Raw genomic sequence first — 22,095 nt, 5'->3', positions numbered from 1 at the left:
AAAAATGTTCCAGTCAGGCAGAAACTTGTCATGTGTGTTTGTAGAGGGAGACTGTCACTTTATCTGTCATCTCATTTAAGCTTCTCATTTGGAGAATAGATGATAACAGTCACTGCCAATAAAATTATTTAAACTACAACCTCATATTAAAGTTCCTATAGTGCAAATGTTCAGGTCGATTTGACCACTAGATAGGCTTTACAGTGAAGAACTCATCGCTAACATGTGTACATAAGGTAGCATTCTTCCTAATAAAATGCACTAACAGCTTAAGTTGCAGAGCTGAGACAATTACAATTCTTATATACGAAAGAAAAGTAATGCACCACAACAGCAGCTGCATTTGCCTTTGGGAGACTCAACCAGACAAGACGGGCAAAGATCCCGTTTTTTTATGTTACTCTCACTTGTAGTCAAATCTTATTTAAAATCTGTTATTGGAAAATAAAAGTAATGAATATAGAAATTTTAGCATGTCATTGCTTTTATGTGATAGTACAGTTAACAGTAATAACCAAGTCTTGGAGGCTACATTCATTACTAGCCAATGATTTTTCATAACCTTTTTGTGGCAAATTTGCTGCAGTTGTTTCGTATTTCTGAGGAAACACAAAATCTTATAGCATGGGATCATCTACACTATGCTCTTTTGATCACTGTTTACATGCCTTTGTTAAATGTTTCATAATCTATGACCTTAGGGCTTGTTGATATCTCACACAGGATACAGGAATGGTCTGTGCCTATGTCTCTCCAGGAATGCCAGTAAATTACAACAGGATAGTTCATTGAGAGTACTGCCCTCTGTTGGAATTGCTTTCAGAAAAATGTAGACTTGGCTAACCCAACAAACTGAACTCTCTAGGCAAAAGAATGTATATTGTGTTAAAAATAATTCAGTCTCAAAGTATTACCCATGCAGTGCAGTGCGATACAAGAGCTCTTCTAATCTGCATGCTGGAGACTGAATTTTCAGATTAAACTAGTGCCTCACTTCAAAAAGAAACAGCAAGTCAGACACTTCTTTCTTACACAGATCAAAAATGTGTTGTTGAAATGGCAGATCTGAAGACTGTTGGTTATGGTACGTGTGGTAGCAAGCAGTGTTCAGTCACTGCCTTGTGCTATGTTTCTGTTCTGTTTATCTGTTCAGTATAAACACATAGCTGCAGTTGATCCAATAAATATTCCTTGAACTGGAATTCATTTAACCTGAGATTATGTATGTTATATATCAAGTCTCAGTCAGTCATCATTTTTTTCTTGTAATTCTTGTAGAGACAAAAGCATGAAGAATAAGTATCCCAGTCTTAAGAAAACTGACTAAGGTGTTGAGTTGAATTTGCTTCTTTAGGTGCTTTTCTTTATCCATAGAGCAGTCATCTGGATAGTCCTGTTGGTGCATTTCTAGTCAGAGGAAAAGAACTCCGTCTTTATTTTGTAGAATCACAGAATAACTTAGCATAAAGGGGAACTTTGGAGGTTATCTGGTCCAATTCTCCAGTGAAATCAGGGCCAGCTCTGAAGTTGTGAATCAAGTCTCAAAACATGAATTCCCATAGCCAATCTGGGCAGCCCATTCCAACTGACCACCCTTTGTCACCAACTGACCACACTTGTCAAATTATTTTTTCTAATACCTGATTGAAATTTGCCGTGCTGCAACTCATATCTGTTGCCAGTTCAGAAGCAGAATGGAGTTTGATCCAAAAGACACTTAGATGAGAAAATTTGAATACATCAGATTTTTAGAAATATGCATAGAAAAATTGTTTTCAAGGAGAAAGAAAAATTTAGAAATTAGTTTGCATCAGTTGTAATGTAGTTGTTGTTTTATATGGAAAAGTTGGCCATCACAGCATCTTGCCCACTGGAAAATAAGAATTGGTCTGTGATGTGTATGCATTGGAGAGATATGCTCACTTACAGGATCACAGTCTTGTATAACATGAACCAGACTCCAAGATCAAGAATGGTACTGCCAATATTAGCCGATACATTTAATTCAATTTAATAATGTATTAGGTGGTGTTTATATATCATGCAATTGTGGTATTCACTCGTTACGTACCTTAGGTTTATATACAAGTTTTGGTGCCTGAGTCATCTGTCTGCAAGCTAGAGCAAACTCTGTCCTTTGTCAAGTTAAGTGTGTATGGGAAAGCAATGCATATTGATTAGTAAACTTTGCATTACTGTTTCCAGCTTTAGTTTCTTCTTTAAATAAATTGCCTTTATATAAATAGCTTTATTTATATAGTTTCCTCTTTATAATAAAAAAGAATTATTGTGATTACTATCTTACTAGTTGACTTCTTATGATACTTTCTCCATAGTTTGAACTTTATCATGTTTTATTTATAGTCATCCATTGATTTTACATTGTATCACATTCATTTATCTTCTATTTTTTTAATTCACTGTGGTTAACTTGGTCCTTTGTCTGGTGCAATATTTGTTGTACAATTTGCTTTTCAAGTAGTTCTAAGTTAATTTAAACAATATTTTTTATTCTATAACTTTTTTCAAATTTAACTGGAATAGTTTTTTCTGTGTATCACATTGTTTGTACATTTTAAAACACAGAAACATTCTTTGATTTTGATTGCATTTTTAAAATTAATTTCACATATTAATTGCCGTCTCTGATTTAGTATAAGATTTACTCATCTATTGGTTCAATTTTTCACATTAACTTACATTTATTTGCTTTCTCTGAGGCCTTTATCTTCCTTCTTCCATTTCTTCTCTGCCTTAATAATGGCTAGAGCTGAGACGAAACAGAATACAGATTCAGTGTGGCTGAGTGAAACATTCTCAATAAATTAAAGTTTTGTGCTTTCTCCTGATAAACTGTGAGCTTAATTCAGAAATACTGTACTTTGATATTTTGTCAGACACTATATTTTTGAGAAGCTTGCTAAATGAGTGCCTGGATTTTTCTCTCTCAAATACAAAGAGATAATTCTGGGAAGATATGATGCCCAGTCAAGAGCTTAACTCGGAGCTCTCAGCCTTCTCTAATCTGCTCAGAAATAACAAAAATTTCCCTTAAACGGGGTTGGGGAGCACTCCTACACACCTTGCATAGCTTTTTGACATCAAAAGGGATTCATAGAACACCTCAGTAACAGGAAGAAAAACCCTGAAGTAAGCTACTTCAGACAAATAGAATAACATTGGCACTAACATTAATCCTGATACCATAAAGAGGAAAGGATTGAATGGTGATATAAATTATGGAAAGCAACCCAAAGTTCTGTCTTTGACGTGTTAAAAATGAAAATGATTAATTTTTTTCATGCACTCTAACTGCTAAAGTAAATCATCCTATGACACTGGACAATAGCACAAAGTAATAACACCAGTGCATGATAATAAGAGCTACAGTCCTTGAAGATCATTCATCTGCAGAAAAGAAACCTAACATAAAAAGAGATGAAGGGAAGTGATCAAGCTCCTGGGTATTTGTGAAAGAACAGGGAGATAGTGTCTTGAATTCTAGCTTTTTATTTTACCAGAATTTCTTAGAAAGTAAGATAAAATTAGCCAATTTGTTCTGATTCTTTCATTCAGTGAAGGAAATAAGTATGAGGATATCTTACATAGTTATTAAAACCACATGACAAATAATGGACCATGATTTCACTGCTGTAACAGGAAATTTTAAAATGGATATTAAAAAAATGCATGAGCACAATGAAAAAAAACCATGGTCATTTTATTGGACAATCTTTGTGCTACTTAAAGAAAACAACAATCTTTAAAAGCAGTTATTAAAGGCCACAAGAAGTATGGAATGCTTTATAAGCCATCTGCTCAGATTATCTGTAGAAAATCTTTACATACCCTTTAGAAGTCACCTCCACGGTCCCACCAGCCACATTAATAATTGAATAACTAAAACTAAATTTTGAACATGCAAATGTTATGAAGTTGCCTGCTGAATTGGAGCCCATATTGTGGACTTCATACTTGCTGAGAAGTCTTAATAGCAGCACTGTGGGACTACTGTGAATAACTGTTGAGTCTTATGTGGCCAAGGAAGAACATCATCTAAGAGTGAAGGAAGGTGACAGGAAGTGTGGTAACAAGAAATTTATGAATGGAGTTTTGATCCAAAAACTTATTACCCATACACCTTTTTTATGTGATGCCTATCTCTTGTCATCCTCCCTTTAAGACTGTGTCCCTCATACGCCCACTGAACAATCCAAACTTAGGTAATAAATTAAACAAATTATTAAAGAAAAAAGTTAACCAAGTATAACTTTCTTCTTAAGATACTGTAATTAGCATGTGGCTAGATAGCAGCTTGGTACTATTTATTTACAATGAAAATAGGTGAGCGTTTTGCAAGGTACATATGGATAGGTTGACAATTTAATCAAAACAGTGGGATTATAACTTTGTTTGTATTTATCTATGCATTTAATTGAAAGAAATATATGTGCAGATGGACCGATTGTAAGTGCACAAAAAATGGACAACTAAGTCCATGTATTTAGGTAGGCAGTCCTTTCATCTGTAACTGGAAGAAACTGAAGTCTTTTCTATCTTTTTCAGTTTACCTTAATTAGTTTTTAGAGCAGATTTGCATTTAGGACCCAAGATTTTGTTGGGGTTTTTTTCTGGGAATTCACTTTCACTGAATGTGTCACATACAAGGTAATAATTTGGGGAAATAAACCAACAAACCACCAACCAAACTACTCTGACTCTGGGTAGTAAAAAATTAAGTTTTCTCAGAAAGGGTCTCTTGTTCCCATCTTCTTATTTCTGAAAAAACATAAGAAAAGTGTTGAGATACATTTATCTGCAAGTGAAAAAATGTATGCATTGTGGAGGCATGCCACAGGATTTTTACGTAGTTAAGGCTGAAAGTAGAATGAAGTACATCCTAAACTTCTAAAACTCTGCAGGGGAATGAATGAATGAAAATCCTCAGGATTGAAGGATGACGTATCTGTACAGTGTTTCCTATTGCATGTGTTTCATGAACTGGCCAGGTAGCTTGAAAAAGTATTTGCTAATTAGATTGCAGGGAAAGGCATGCCCTCTGAATTTAGTATTACCGTTATTGGTTGCAAATAATAATGCATGGCTGAAGCTCAAAACATCGATTTTGGTAAAATTCTTATATTTTCAAATATTCTTACTGCAGGTTCATTATTTTCTTTATAAAAATTAAGCAGATGATGTAATATTCCTCTTTCATCTTTGTAGAAATTAGTAACTTTGGAAAACATTTTGGTATTTCCATGGCTTGAGGCATCACTGCTCACAGAGAAAACTATGTCCTTTTCAGCAAAATCTTCTAATTGTTTTCTCTGTTGAAAAAAGTAATATATTGTTGGTAATGCACAGTACTCTCCCCTGCCCCCAGGTTATCATTTTATCTGTGGGTAAATCTTGGAAAACAACAGTACTTAATTTGCTGTCAAAAGTGATATATATGTATAACACCATCGTGTGCTTTCTGTTCTTTCAGCATCAGCCTTGAAAAGTAATTTCTCTTGTTTTCTCCATTTTACCATTTCTTAACAAAAAAATCTTTCCAGTTTTTTTTATTCTTGAAAGCTACACTGGAATTATTTTTTTGATCAGCTTTTTGCATGCTGTTGTGTATCTTACTACTGTCCATCATTAAGAAATGAGAAGCTTCCTCTGCATAAATTATGTGAAACTTTATGCAGTTAGTCATAGTTTTGATGACCCACGAAACATTGTTTCTCTTCTCCTTATGGAGAGGAAAGGGCTCTTTTTTCTTTGTGGGACGTTCATCTTGCATTATTGATGGAATAATACTGTCACAGTCATAGTTATGATCCATTTAAGGATGTAACTCAATCAGCTAAAATTACATAATTAATACTTCAATTCAGTCTTCTGTGTGAGCAAATTCTGCACTGGAGCTTGGGCTAGTAAACCGTGGATATTGCATTGTACAGTAAATAGAAGGGAGAAAAATACCTTATAGAAACAACAAGTTAATAGTGTCAGGTATATAAAATAGGCTTACAGCTACAATGAATATATGTTGCTAATATGGGTAAAAAACTGGCTGGATGGACAGGCCCAGAGAGTGGTGGTGAATGGAGTTACATCCAGCTGGTGGCCAGTCCCCTAGTACTGTTCCGTAGGGCTCAGCACTGGGGCCAGTCCTGTTTAATACCTTTATCAGTGATCTGGATGTGGAGATCGAGTGCACCCTCAGTCAGTTTGCAGATGACACCAAGCTGGGTGGGAGTGTTAATTTGCTGGAGGGCAAGAAGGCTCTGCAGAGGGATCTGTACAGGCTGGATCCATGGACTGAGGCCAACATATCCATGAGGTTCAACTAGGCAAACGCCGGGTTCTGCCCTTGGGTGACAACAACCCTATGCAGCGCTACAGGCTGGGGGAGGAGTGGCTACCCAGCAGAAAAGGACGTGGGGGTGCTGTTTGACAGTGACTGAACCAGAGCCAGCAGTGTGCCCAGGTGGCCAAGAAGGCCAATGGCATCCTGGCTTGTATCAACAATAGTGTGGCCCGGAGGACCAGTGAAGTAGTTGTCCTCCTATCCTTGGTGCTGGTGAGGCCTCATCTCAAATCCTGTGTTCACTTTTGGGACCCTCAAGCCAAGGGCATTTTGGTGCTGGAGCATGTCCAGAGAAGGGCAGCAGAGCTGGGGAAGGGTCTGGAGCACAAGTGCTATGAGGAATGTCTGAGGGAGTTGGGGTTGTTTACCCTGGAGAAGGGAACCTCAGGGGGAACGTTATTGCTCTCTATACCTGCCTCAGAGGAGGTTTATGCCAGATGTGGGTCGGTCTCTTCTCCCAAGTAACAAGTAATAGGATAAGAGAAAATAACCTCAAGTTGTGCCAGGTTTAGATTGGTTATTAGGAAAAATTTCCTCACAGAAAGGGTTGTCCAGCATTGGAACAGGCTGTCCAGGGAAGTTGTGTAGCCACCATCCTTGGAGGTATTTGAGAGACATGGAGATGTGGTACACAGGGACAGGGTTAGGTTGTGGAGGTTGCAGTGCTGGCTGACCTGTTGGATTCAATGATCTTAAGGGTCTTATCCAACCTAAATTATTCTGCAATTATGTGATTCTATGTTCTAATATGTCTTGCTTTATATTTCTGTAGAAGTTGGAAAATTTCTGTATGGAATTTAAAAGGAATTTCATGATCTGTTGGTACTGAATTGTACAAATTTATCTCAAGGAAGTAGTTTGAAAAAATGAATCAGCCTGGAGCAAACATGGCTCAGATTCATTTGTTCAGTAATTACTTGGGGGTCACCACTCAAAATATTTCTGTCATTCCCATTTCTTTGTCCCTGTCTACCTAAGTTTTTACTTGTGAAGTAGTTTTCTGTGTTTGGGTTTGTTTTGAGAGATTTTTCAGTCTTCTAAAGCTTTGGGCAGTCACTGTCTTAAGCTCACATCAAAGCTGTTACTCCTTGTTGTGTTATGTGGCCCAAAGCCTCACTCCTCCAGTCTTCCCAGCAGCCCAGTGTATACTAGCTCTCTGCTGCAGTGAAAACCTCTGCCTGGAATCCTGCTGCATTTATAGGCTGTTGGCCCTATATTAAAGTTTCCAGAAAACTCTAGAATGGCCTTTGCTAGGAAGGTCTGGGCTCTGCCAGAACAAGTTGCCTTGCTGTGCTATTTCATTTGATGTATTTCTCCCTGAAATATGCAGTTAAGTATAATGCCATCCATGTTCTAGAGAAATTTGCACACTAAATAGTCACTAAAAAACACTTTCAGAATTTTTTCCATACATGCAATCCTTACCTGGATGATAAATACAAAATAAAGAAACAGAGACTAAGAACAGTAATTTTTTTCTTTTTAAGTATCAAATGCAAAGCTACAATATTGCCTTTCTTAGATATGCAAGGCAGTGCAGTCTTATGATAGCACAATAAAAGAACCTTGTTTAGTCAGTTATTGTTCAAAGACTGTTCTTTCAGTCTGAATTCTTTACTGGAAACAAGACATAATCACAGCTACATTGCTTGATACTGCTGTGCAAGGGTTTGAATGATTGATTGAGCCTTGCTCTTAAACATGAAACACTGAACAAGGAGGTATCCATGAAAACAGAGATGGATGTTTGCCCAGAGAAAAGCTGGACTAGAGTAAGACATCACAGCCCTTTTAGTGCTGTAATTAATTGTCCTTCTGGGAGCAATTGCCTCTGTTGGGAAGAAGGTTTGTGAGAGCACTCCTTGCTTATTTCTTTAAAATAATCAACAGTGTTTGCTTAAGCAATTTCAGTGTGTTGAGGTAGTGTGAACCAGAGTGTACTCAGGGGCATTCACAAGAGCTGTGCATCCAGCAGGGTTGCTGTGGAAGGTGTTTTTATCCAGCAACAATAGCCTAGAGCAGTAACATTTCATCCACCACAGTTCAATCCACCTGCCTCCTTGAATTCCAAGCTTGCACCAACACATACATCCTATCAGTGTGTACCAGGCAGGAGGAAACCATGTGGAGAACAGTGGGAGTCCAAGCGCTTCATTAGTCATGGGATGAGGGACCTCTGCACTCTTGCTTCCAAGGCATGAGGTTCTAGGACAGAGGTTGTTTGGGGACTAGGCCTACTTCTGTCTTTCCAGTTCCAGTTTCCATGTAAGTGAACATTTAGTGTTCTAGGCTCGGGAAGAGCCAGTGGGTCTTGCTGAGTGCAACAGCAACTGAACTTTAAAAGAGATTGTCTTCTTGAAGGTTACCATTCAACATCTCAGCAGGAAAGCTTGGAAATATTTAAGAAGTTAAACATCAGAAGGGGTGAAGGTGAAAGAGGTGAATGAGTTTGACAGTCCCAGCAAAACTTAGGAAGGAGCTCCTCAGAAACCAACAATATCAGAATTGTGGCATCTCTGCTGGATGGTAAAGGGTTCTTGATTGGGCAAGATCCTGAACAACCAAATGTGACCTCAAAATCGGCCGTGTTTTGAGTAGGAAGCCTCAACCAGATGAGGCCTCTCTGATCCTTGCTTTATCTAGATATTAATTCAGACACTTTGTAGAAATAGGTTTGTCCCAATTGGTCTGTTCCAATTCTCTGTGTAATTGTTGTGGTAAATACTGTAACAGTATTATAGGAATCTAAATAGAGATATTTTTGTGTTATTGAAGCAAATTGAGAAAATTATATAAGACTTCAGTTGTAATGCTCAGTGGCATATAAAACTAAGGAAACTCCAGTTACTTTTTGCCATGAGCGCTGATACTTCCTCTGGGACAATACCAGCAAATAAAAAGGTACTTTAGGGTAGGGGAGTGGTGAGTTGTGTTACCAAGCTGTATCCTACTCCCTCATTCCCCTTACACTTCTTAAGAATTTGGTCTAATTTCAGTTCTCTACATTTATAAACTTGATGTGCAAAAATGTCTAACCAACTGCTTTCCAGTAGAAGAAACTAGAGTCAATATGGCTGTTACAGAGGTTTGTGCCCTATGATTCACAAAGGAGAAGCTGATAGGGATTTTATTTCAATTTTCTTGCATTTAGTCTTGTATTCCCTTTGACTTCATTCAGTAATCTGTTTTTTGAGCCTACAAATAGTTCAGAGTTTGAAATTACTGACATCACAATGGCTTCACTACCTAGAGTAAATTGGTACTGGAGGGCATCAACCTTGATTCCCCAGGATATTATTTTACCTAAGAAATAAAATTGTCTTGGAGAATGCCTGCCCTCTGTCAAAGTAGTCTTAAGGGCTACTTCTCTGAGAAAGTTAAGTGGAGACTTAAAGCTTTTCATTGCAGAACTGGGTCATGGCTAGGCTTTGCAAACGAAGATTTGGGAAGGGCTCTACCCACGTTTGTTGCAAGTGCGTTGGTTGCTAAAAAGGCCAATATGAGATAGACATGTCCGGTTGCAAAAGGCACAGCAGAAAGACTCCTTAGATGGTATATTCTGCAAGGCTCGATTCTTTCTGCGTTGTCTTTTCTCCTCAAGGGTGATCCTGCGAGCTTTCTCAAAAGCATCAGCAGCGTTATAGATGGTGTGTCTCCAGACCTCCCGATTGGAGGCCAGAGTAGACTAGTTATGGTGGTCAATATGGCCAAGGCTGAGATGTTGTTTCAGGGAGTCCTTGTATCTTTTCTTCGGGGCTCCTCTCTTGCAGCAGGCAGAATTGGGTAGCACTTTGTTTAAAGGAGTTTCTGGGCCAGATTTGTAGGTACGTGGTGCAGCTCTGTTGAAGACTATATATTAAGATTGGCAGGCTCATAACTTCTGGTGAAAATAATTAGTTATGAGGTTTTAAATAATATTTTTAGTATTTTAACAGTTTGTTATTAAACAAAAATGTTTTAGTGCACACATGCAATATAAGAGTTCTCTTATATTCTGTCCTGTAATGTGAGAGGTACATGAACAGAGACTTTTCTGCTAGACTCTAGCTGCATGGATTTTATTTCTTTGATGCAGAAGCTTTTTTTTTTTTTTTTTTTACAACTGTTTTTCTGTGAATGGCAGGATATTAACATCCTTTTGATTAGAAAATAAAATGGAAGGGCATACCAGTGCCAGGTATCTTAACTTATCCAAGGGCAGATGGAGAGTGCTTGCTCTCTGCTAATACAGAGGAACTGGGCAAATCCAAATTGTGACATTAGCTGTTGGCTTTGTGTCTGAGACATGAGATCCAAAAGTTAAAAGTTGGCAGCTGTACCTTGGTAGCTGATTATCTGCTATTATAATGTTGATGCTGAGTCAGAAAGTGAAGCTGTGAAATGTTAATTGGCTTGCTAGGAAGTGTGTGTGAGCACTGTGGCTTAGAAAATGGTGTAACATTAGTCACCAAGCCATTACTGTTTCTGAAATGGTAATTCAGCATCGTCATTAAAATTTTCAATAATTAGCATGAGTTTTAATTAATGTTCTTCTCACCCTGTAACATATAAAATTTATTATTTCCTAGAAGTCATAGCAACCATTTTATGCAAAACAATATATTAAGGAATTTTATGCTATCTTTGTAAGAACACCTTCACCATTTTAATCAGTATAAGTCACCCAGAACTAAGGGTGTATTTCAAATTCAGCTATTGATGGAAATAAGTAATAGTGCCTTGAATATGTTGAAATTAATTCTCTTTGTGTTGCTTCTACTTATTTTTAACAGGTGACTGAGCTAGAGTGTGTGAGCAGTCAAGCCAATGCAGTCCACACACATAAAACAGAATTAAATCAGACAATACAGGAGTTAGAGACTACACTGAAGAAAAAAGAAGAGGTATCTGCTAACTTTTTTTTTGCTTTTCTGTTACATCATTTCTAAAGCCTTTCAATATGCTTGTGATGCCTGCTAAATACTGAATTATTTCCTATTGATGATTCAAACTAAATTTTTTTCAGCTTCTTTGAAATTGTTAATGTTTTCTCATTTATATAATTACGTCAGAACAATATAGAGCTGGGGTATATGAATAACAACAAAAAAGGTATCATGTTTTCCTGTCTGCTTTTACCAAACATCTCTGTTTGAAAAAGTAAGTCATAAGTGGTTTCCACAGTGTCGTCACACTAATGCAGTCCAGATTCTCTAAGAAAGGAAGCTGTTTTAAGTATGCTTTCCTTTTTGTGGAGAGTAGGGTTTGAAACAAGTAATACATTAATGCCTTTCTCTAGCCAGTCTGTTTTTCAAACTCTATTAATGTAGCTGAATTCTGTGGTCCATAAGATCAGCACTTTCCTTAAACACATGCCAAGGCCCCAGCCTTGATATTTATTGTGCCATGTGTGCCTTAGGCTGGACCAGCAGCAAGAAAATAAAAGGAATGGGAGTAACACCTGCACTGGCATAGGTCCTAGAGGAAAGCAGATCTGTGCCACAGAATGATCAGGAATCACCCCTTTGTGGGTGGGAAAAAGGAGGTGGAAGCAGCTGCATGTGAAGGATTATTTGTCCTGTATAAGAGCCCTCCATGACAGACACAGTGGGCACTGGTGTCTGTGTTTGTAGGGGCACTGGGAATTCCGCGGTCTTCACTCAGTGGTTGTTAGGTGTTTTCAGTAAGGATGCAGGAGAGGCACAGTCATTACAAAATATCCTCTCAAAATGGAACAAAGCCTCTTCCAAACTCCCTCATAAAATGCTTAATAGATTAGGCTCAGGTTGGTAATGTTTCCCATTTTGTTGCATATTCACTTTTGAATTATGCTAAGCTGTTGACTGCAAAGAAATCTTGCCAAAAGGAGTTCTAGGAGGTGAATATGCCCTTTGGGAGAAGAGTACTTAATAGTTTTAAGTTTGATATCTTCAGTTTCATTAACTCTTCTGTTCTTGTCTCCTGAAAGTAAGCTAACAACAGTTTCTCTTCTATTCATTATTTCATCTTTATTTGTTATTTTTATACCTTATTACTTTCTTCTTGCTAAAGTAAAGATACCATTTCTTTAGACTCTCTTTTTATGGAAATTAATGGTTAAAGCAGATTATTTTTTAATGCTCAGCCCTGACATAATAAGCAATTCACATTCAAAAATTGGATTTTTTTCTTGAAAAAATGGAGAAAGATAGATTCTAATAGAATTTAAATTAAAAATTTGTTTTTTCTAATTATAAGGACTCTTAATTTTCCAGGAAGAAATTATTTCATATCTTTCATGTGGGAAAAGAAAACTTGGACTTTTATAAGAGAAAATGCTTGTTTTCTTCAGTTTTGGGACTGTGATTCAGAAGTATTGGGAGCAGGGATTCATATGCTGTGATACCAAAAACTGCCAGTTTTGGTATCATTGCAATACTTGCTCAGGAAAAGAAGCAGCAGCCAGATCATCAGCACTGAGGCCAAGCCAGCTAATATTGCTAGCAAGGTTGTTTCTTCTCTCTTAGGAAATAGAAGGATTGAAACAAGAAATTGAAAATGCCAGAGAGCTCCAGGCACAGAGGGATTCTCTGACCCAGAAGTTACAGGTGAGCTATAGTGCATTATTATTTAGAGAAATTTTTAAATTAACATTTAATTTAGAGAAAAGGGAAAAATTATTATCAAGTGAGCAGTTCACGTCAACAACTTGTGCTGTATTCACTGGAGGTGCCATATAAATATGTAAGTAGACTGCACTGAAGGTGCTGGGTTGGGATGGTCCTTAAGAATTTGTATCAAAAATTCTACCTGCTTTAAGTTGCTATTTTTACCTGAGGAAACAGACCCAAATTTCATTTACAAGCCCACAGAATACTCTGAGGTTAGCAGACGTCCTTCACTGATACATGTCCTGGGCAGTTCTGGTCTCATTTTCACAGCAGTGTCTTCCCATAGGTTTTGTGTGCCACTGAAACTGTCAGTCTGTGTATCATTGGGCTGGGATGAGTTTGTATTCAGCTTTTAAGCATACCCTGAGAAAGTAAGGGTTAAAGTGTTCTTGTGTAGTACAGGCTTTAAAAACACACTTTGACATGTTCTTGGAATTGTGCTTTTGTTGTTTTTAGGGAGTTGTTTCTTTACTCTGTGTAGTGCCAGATACCTGAGGCTACTGGAATCAGTGTGCCCTCAGTTTATCCTCCCTTGCTCCGTCTGAGCTCCTGTCTGTCTGTCGCTATACCAAGCAGCCATAGGTGCCTTCCTTGTCAAACCTGCCTCTGACCCAACACGTATGTGGATTAAACACTGGGTTCAGACTTCAGAGTTTTGAAAGAACTGAAACCTCAGGCATTAAATAACTCCAACCCCAAAGTGCTGAAAGGGGACCCTCACTGTTCTATGGCTCAGCTTAAGTCACACTGAAAACAAGCCCCATCAGATCAACCACATCTGAAAAATCATGAAGCAGGTATTCTTTGAAATGCGTTATATGAATTGGAACTTCCATGAACCGAATTTCAACCTGCACAATAAACCACACAAGATCAAAATAAGTTTATTAATTTTTCCCCATTCTTAAGTCAAATTATTTGTAAAAAGTACGTTATTACTTTGAACAATCTTTGAAAATTGTTTTGAATACACCTGAGCTTGCCTATTTCAAAAATTGTTGGTTGCTAAAAATGGGAGTTTTCAGCTGAAAAGGCACTTACATGAGACACTTAAAAGGGACATTATAATAAGAGTTAGAAATTGTTCTAGCAGTAGCATATGCAATAATTTCATTGTGAGATCATATGAAAAGTAATTGTGAGGCAGGAATTAGCTATCCTTAGCAAGCAGAATTATGAGAGACTAAGAAGAGATGAAAGATTAGAAAATGTTAAGTTTTTATTAAAATCTGACATCATTAAGTCAGTAGTTTCCTTTCAGTATATTTGTATATAAGTGATTGAGAGCAGCCCTGCAGAGAAGGACTTGGGAGTGATAGTTGGCAAAAAACTCAACATGAGCCAGCAGTGAGCTCACAGCCTAGAAAGCCAATGAAATCCTGGGCTGCATCAAAAGCAGTGTGGCCAGCAGGTCTAGAGAGGTGATTCTGCTCCTCTACTCCACTCTGGTGAGAGGCCACTTGCTGTGCTGCATCCAGCTCTGGGATCCCAAACATAAGAAAGACATGGAACTGTTGAAGCAAGTCCAGAGGAGGGCAACGAAGTTGATAAGAGGACTGGTGCATCCCCCTCATGAAGACAGGCTGAGAAAGTTGGGGCTGTTCATTCTGGAGAAGAGGAGGTTGCATAGCAACCTTCCAGTATCTGAACAGGGCCTACAGGGAAGCCGGAAAGGGACTCTTTGTCAGAACTGTAGTGACAGGAAAGGGGGGATGGATTCAAGCTATAATTGTCCTGCTTTGATTATACTGACCTTCTCTGAGCCACTTCACCCTACATCTGTGACATCAGCGAAATGGTGTTTTCTTTTCTAGCTCCAGGCTGTCTCACATCTGTTCACTTATTTGATTCATCATTTATTTTCAGGGTGATTCTCTCCAGGGTTCATACTGTTTATCTTACTCTTTGTTCTTGTGCTTTATTTGTGCTTTGCAAATGGATTATCTCACTCTGAGCCTGTATGAAAAATGCTGTTCAAAGAAATTACTATTTCAAGGTATATTGCATTTCTGACACACTCGTATCAGCGAATTAATTAGAAATCAGTCACTGGCAAATTCCAGTGAAGAGCAATATGTTATTACTGCGAAGGTTAAGTATCGAGGCCCTTGTTACTTAATAATTTCATTAGCAATGTAGAGAAGTTGTGTGACTCTCACGGTAAGTCAGGATATCTTTATTAGTATGTCTGATTCCTGAATATAGGTGTTGTGTATGGTTTGAATATTTTATTCCAATCCTTGCACTGAATTCTGCAAAAGATTATTACAGTGCAAACAACAAATATAATAATAGTTTATTTATTTTATAAGATAAAACAATATGAGTAATTATTGTATGATGAAAGAGCTTGAAAAAAACAGTGTAAAATACACTCTGCAAAGGACCTGAATGTATCAGAGAGTCAGTTTATTGTTAGATGAGATCAGCTGCAAATAAAGGGAAATGACACAACTGGGGGAATAGATTACATTACATGGATACCTCTCCACCTCTTCCAATTAAGAAGCAAGTTTTGAGGTAGACTGATTTGAAATAGGAAGCTGCACGTAATCTGGACATGAACTTACAATGCAATAACATTGCAAAAAGCATTAATACTAATCTAGGGTAAATACACTTAAGGATCAAATGTAAATTTGGGAAGAAGGATTTTCCAGAAATTAAAAGCAAGAGCTCCTGGCATATTTCAATTTAAGACTGTCCGAGGAGGACCTGAAAGATGATTTTCAGTGCTAGTTACAGGCCAACAGGATGTTCTATTCAGGCCCAGATATCAGAATATAAAGCACTATGTATATCCATGTATTTTTTTCCTGCTTGCCTGCTTGCAGAAATTAGTTACCTCTGGGGCAAGAGCAGTGGCAAGGAGACTTCCCAGAGCACACAAATTTGGTGAGAAGAGGAACAGTGATAGGAGAAGCAGGACGCATGAACAGATACTGAAAAGCAGCAGTCAGTTTTCTGTGAACTAAAGAAAGGACTATATCATTCTGGCAGAGCTGAGAATACCTTGGATTTCCCTTTTTGTCCTATACTACAATTAGTTGGCCTCAGAGGGTCTTGAGCCTGTGCAGTCACTACACCAGGTAATACTTGTAAGTACTCAGCTTGGAAGGCAGGAGCAGGCCAATGAATGAGAGCCTTTGTATGGTACGACTGGCTTATAACCACTTGGCTTCTTCATTTGTAGCAGCAGTGGAGTAGCTAATCACTACACAAGCATGTATGTTTTTTATTTATATAATTTCTACAAATACTCTTTTCAGTTAGCTTCTTTTAGTGCTTTAGCAACAATGTTGTTCAGTGCTAAATAGGTTAATTCTTCTCTTGGTCCTGGCAGCAAGGGGTGATTCCTGCTCTCAGCTGTGCTGTCAAGACCAGTGCCCAAAGCTCCATAGTTTTTAACTTGCTCATTTACAAACAAGAAGTAAAGGATGTATTCAGTTTGGCTTGGATGTAACCCTCAGCTTCACAAGCAGCCACAATTATGAGTCAGTGATGGTCCTGATGTTCTGTCTTCTTCACCTGCACCACTGATGGGGTCCCAGAGTTCTCTCCTGCTGCTGTGGTTGGGAGCTGAAACTGAGCACTGGCCACATCACCCCATCCCTCCTCTGGCCGGGGATGCAGCACCCAATCAACTCTGCCATCAAACCCCTCACGAGCGGAAACCTTTCTCAGGCCATGGACTTTGACACAGGCTGCTGTTTTATGCCTGTTACTCTTGAATGCCCAAATGTATTTTCTGTGTTAAGTCAGGTTGTTATGTCCTATGGTTATCTGAGATTTCTCCAATATAAATATCAATATACTTCTTAGCTTTTCAGGAGACAGAAGAATCACACCAAATACAGTGGGAGAGTTGGAGGGCTGAAAGAGGAGTCACTCATGCTGGGAGCATGAGCTCCCCCTCCCTATTGCTTTGTAAAACTAGTTGTAAAAACTCAGAGCAGGCTTGTTAAAGCTTTGTGATGCAAAGCCACTGTAAAGGGAAGAGATGTTGAAAAACATCTTACCCTACATGGAATTTGCATAGGAATTTATTATGTACTTTTCCAGAGAATGGCCACACAGGATGTATGATGTACTAAATACGCTGTCCTTGTGCTGCCTTTGACAGTGATTTTCATAACTGAAATTAAAAAATTTAGCATGAATTTATGAGGTGTGCAATGAATGGAACAAAGAACAATATGCTATTCCAGACCCACATGACTGCTACATTAGTAATTTGATGAAAAAGAAGGCATCTGGTTTGCACAGGGCTGAGCAGCCGTGACCTCCTGCCCTGTCAGGTGCAAGCTGGAGCACAAGGAGTCCGAGTCCCGGTAGGCTGATGCCAGGGGTTTCTGCTTGTGAATGAGAACTGAGCTTGCTCAGGGTCAGATCCCCTTGACTGTGTCTAACATGCTACCCCCTCATCTTTCCACGCACTGTGTGAGAATGGCTTGTCCATAGAGCAGTGTTGGTTCTCCTGCTGTCCCTGCTGCCACAGCTGTGCTGTTGTGGGGCTTGCAGGTGGGTGCTCCAGGGCACTGTGCAGTGAGACGAGATGTGCTTGTGCTTTCTGGTTTACATTTGTTACAGTCAATGTCACCTTGGTCTTGGTAGGTTATGTTCCTGTCTTAATTTTCAGAGTGCAAAGGCCTGTAAGATACTCCTCCTAAGCAGTGTTCTGGATGGGTTTCTCCATGAGAACATTTCATGGAGACCATGTCCTTGAGCAATTCATGGTCTAAATCAGGGTATACTTGAATTTTAGTAAACCTCTGAGAAGCTGTTTTTCTTAGCTGGTACATTTCTGAATGATAGAAGTAAGTGTATTGTTTGTTCACTGACTAAATTTTACCCCTCTCCAAAAGTTCCTGTCTTTCAGACAGTTATGGAAGAAGATCAGGAAGTAGCAGTACATATGGAATTGCAACAACAATTCATATTCTAATTTTGGCTTAGCGGAAATCGTAAAGGGTCATAAATTGTTTTAAAAAGCAGTTGACAAAAATAGCACACAAGTACCAGCAGGACGTTAGACTGCTTTCTGTTTGCAAACAAGATATTAACATGTTATGTATTTTTTCTGAAGGAAGTAGAAATTCGAAACAAAGACCTGGAAGGCCAGCTGTCTGATCTAGAGCAACGTCTGGAGAAAAGTCAGAATGAGCAAGAAGCTTTTCGCAATAACTTGAAGACACTTTTAGAAATTCTTGATGGAAAAATATTTGAACTAACAGAATTACGAGATAACTTGGCCAAGCTAATAGAATGCAGTTAAAGAAAAGGGGATTTCAGTGCCAATCAGCTTAAAGATGCACTGTCTCTCTTCATAGGACTGTGTTGGGCTCTGCATCAAAGTTGCACAAATTTAGAAAATGCTCCTCTAAGAGGGATTGTTTTAAATTTGAGTTCTATTTCAATGTAAAATTTAGAACTCAGCTTGTAACTAGTTGAAGAAAAAATAAGAAACAAAAAAACTTGAATTACAAATTACCTCCTTGTACATTATTGGCCACAAATAACTTGAAAGATATTAATAATAATTGAATGCAATCCTTTTCTAATTATCAGTGATGGAAGAATTAGCAGTGTCCCAGGTCACATCCCCTTTTTGTGATAGATACAATAGAGGTTTTCTGCTGTTTTATTTATTTAATATATTTAATTACTGTGTTTTGTGCAAGAACTTAGTGATGACAGCCCTGTATTTTGTTGTTCATAATAATTTCTCAGGATATGTTGCACTGTGGAGAAGCAGTGCCAGTACCAATTTATTCTTGCCAGGAATGAGAGAGAGTTGCATCTTTAATTGAAACAAATTTACTATAACTGCTTGTATAAAGTTCTTCTTTTTTGGGCTTTTTTGGTTGTTTGGTTGTTTGTTTTTTGATTTTTTTTTAAATATATATATGTATATATATATACTGGAAGATACAGTATTTCTTTATGGAGCTACTCTGGTGTTCTATAATATTGTCCAATGTAAGGTTTACTTTTTCATATGAATTCCATGTAATTACAGTGAGATAGTATCTTCCACTTAACTATATTTTTAAGCCAACCAATGATGGAAGGTGAGTCCCCTAGGGAAAAAAAAGCCCCAAACCCCCTGAGAATTTTAAATGTAAATTCAAAATTTTAAATTTGACCTGCACAGATAACAAGGAATGGCCAGTTGTTTGTTTTCTGGCCTTGATACATGTATTGAATGTTCAATTAACTGTTAACCTGCTCTGCGAGAGGCTTTTTCAGAGTGTCTCATGAAATTCAGGTTCTGTGAATAATGACTTATGGGGAGCACTGTTTTTTTACAGATTGCACTAAGGGCATAGAGCTATTGCAAGGGATTGCTCATACACTGAACCTGTTTAGACAAGAAGGCTGTTTCTTGAAGTTTTGTTGTCATAGCAAATTGAATTGAAGACATATTTACTCTTTTATGGGTCTTCATATCACATCTTTATCGAAGCTATACCAGGCAATATTGTGAACTGTTAATTAAGTGTTTAAAAACAGGAAATTGAATTCAATTACCCTCCGTGAGCAGGTTTTAAAGTTGTTTTGATGTAATTTTAACAGACTTTTGGCAAACACACATTTCTTTATATAATAGATTTATTTAGAAAAAACCCAACTCTTTGAAAGGTAAGCAAAGTGTCATGTGTCTTGCATAACAGTGCATTCTTGCCATAATTTGCTTGTAATATTGAAGAGGGCTTTTTTAAAATGGATAAGTGAGTGCCGGACTTCAGAGTCGAAAGATGCACGAACCCTTGTTTGCTTCCCAAATTAATTTGAATGTTAAACATGAAGTCTAGCTGCTTTGTACAACACAGTTTTCTTCACTTAGAGACTGATATTCAAAACTAGAAAAGATAAGTTTGTTTTCATGTGTTGTACTGTGTGTATATACCATATAATACACACGGGTTGTCATTTATATTGGAAAGACATGCTTTATTTCTAAAATACCTTTTTTTTCATTTACCAGTGAGTTTTCAGGTCTCCCCTGACTAGTCAGGGAAGTGGCTTAGGTCAAATGCTAAACTGTCATGTATTATATGGTATGTAATATACACAATGTTTACGCTTTCTCCATATTTTTTAGGGTATTTTCTCACATTTATTAAAGGGGTGGGGGGAGCTTGTTTCATTGTGCTACTGGTTGAAAACTTTGTGGTGAACTATGTGTTTTTTCATTCAGGGGATTTTAGACAGTGGTGTGTATATCTTCATCAGGTCCAGATGAGCAGATACAGCCAGTTTTTAATTTTCCTGGGGATATTTGGGCCTGATTCTCCTGTCACTTGTGCTGCTGTAAACCCTGTGTCCTTGATGTGATGTCAGCAACATTCCGTTGGCATAACATCTGTGGAAGTGCAAGGAGAATTTGGCCTGCTAATGCTCAGTGGACATAATAAGGATGAAGAAAGAATAAAAAGTTAATGATGGAATAAATGTAATATTATTTTTAATGATATTATTATTGACATTTTTTAAGATATGATGTCATATGTGTGGAGAAAGAGTGGACTGAAATATTTCCACTTAAATTTTGTGAATATGTGTGGTACATGAGCATTTCTATGTATAAGTACACACACATATGTATATACAAAACATGGAAAAATTTAGATGTGCACATTTTTAATATTTTCCTATTGAAATTAAATTTAAAATTGGAAATTGATATTTGAGAATTTCTTTTCTCATAGACTAGATATGCTTCATTTCTTTTTTTTTAAATAATACAATTACCGAGGGCTGCACCTTTGAATTCCCAAATAGTTGCCAAACATAAATATGGGATAAGGTGGACATACGTGCACATATAAATAAAATCCTATGTCTAAGACTATTTTTAATGCTTATGTACAGTAGGCAGGTGTTTAGAAATTGTGATCTAAAGTTCATGCTTAGGTGGCTATACCTACTGTAGCCTCTCCACTTCTGTTTTAAGAAAAAAATTTTCTGGTTTAAAGCATTACTCTCTGCAAGACAGGTACTGTACATTGTATCTATCTTTGATGAAACTATGGGAATATGTGTACAAGAACAGTGTTCAGTACAATAGCCTGAAAACATGACCATGAACTTGCACTGGAGGGGAGAGCAGTCACTTTGTGTATAACTTGTTACATGGCAACTACAGTCTTGTAAAAAAACAAAGCAAAAAGAATTACCATAAACCTCACAGAAATACAGAAATAATAATAATAAAAATAAATAAATTAAAAAAAGGAAAAGAAAAAAAGAGGAAAAAAAGAGAAAAAAATCGAAACCACAGTTTTTTATTTTGAAATACACTTGCTCTTCTCTGGAGAATGTACTTTTACTCTTTTTTCTTTTTTCTTAAATCTTTTCAAGTATGTGCAAGTGATTGCAGCAGCTACCTTAATCTTTCAGGTGCTACTGGATTTTGCATTAGTGTGTTATGTTGTGAAATCCTGACTTTGACATAAAAGATTTTTGTAAGTATATCCCCATCTGGATAGCTAGTTTTTGGAGTGTCTTGTTCATAATCCATATGACTCAATGATCCAGAAATCGCATTTTTATATGTGGACAAAGTAAAACCTGTGAATTAAACTGTCTGTTACAGACTGGGAGTTCCTTTTCCTGGCCAGTATATCCAGGAAAGAGGAGAAAAAAATGAACTGATAATGCAGAAATGCTGTTATAAGGTCTCTAAGAAAATAACATTTTCAGGTAAAATATAAATAAATAAATAAATAAAGGGCTAAACCAGATGTTACACAAATAAGAATTGTTTAATGCTATTGGTGGCATTCCCAGGATAATTGCTTTAAAGAAAACCCTGCAAGAATGAACAATGCATCAATTAAAGATTAATATTTTGGGATGTGTCTTCGGTTGTCAGTTGTGAAAGGTTTCTGATTTCTGCTCATTTTTCTACCCGTTAGAGATGACCTTCAGGTTTACCTTCAGTAAGAGGCTAAACGTTAATTCATTCTATATCATATATTCTGTACTGAAGTGGCTGCTGAACAGCGCTCTGTGTACACTGCATTCAAAAATCAAATCTATTTTTCAGAAATACCACATGGAGAGAGGAATGGAAAACTCTTGCAGACCATCACTCTCTGT

The 22,095-nt window shown here is 37.5% G+C and overlaps 1 protein-coding gene across 1 annotated transcript in view; it reads left to right on the top strand.

Moving 5' to 3' along the window:
- The window catches only part of HOMER1 (homer scaffold protein 1), an 85,843-nt gene extending 64,648 nt beyond the window's left edge, over nucleotides 1-21,195 (top strand). Inside the window, exons 7-9 of the mRNA XM_027671499.1 lie at nucleotides 11,134-11,244; nucleotides 12,847-12,927; nucleotides 18,077-21,195. Of these exons, the coding sequence (XP_027527300.1) occupies nucleotides 11,134-11,244; nucleotides 12,847-12,927; nucleotides 18,077-18,265 (381 nt within the window). The 3' untranslated portion in view covers nucleotides 18,266-21,195. The remainder of the gene's footprint in view (nucleotides 1-11,133; nucleotides 11,245-12,846; nucleotides 12,928-18,076) is intronic.
- Nucleotides 21,196-22,095: the final 900 nt, after the last annotated feature.

The sequence above is a fragment of the Neopelma chrysocephalum genome, unplaced genomic scaffold (genome assembly GCF_003984885.1).
Source record: "Neopelma chrysocephalum unplaced genomic scaffold, ASM398488v2 Primary Assembly neopelma1_97102, whole genome shotgun sequence".
Taxonomy (NCBI): domain Eukaryota; kingdom Metazoa; phylum Chordata; class Aves; order Passeriformes; family Pipridae; genus Neopelma; species Neopelma chrysocephalum.
This window is presented reverse-complemented; position numbering and strand designations above follow the sequence as displayed.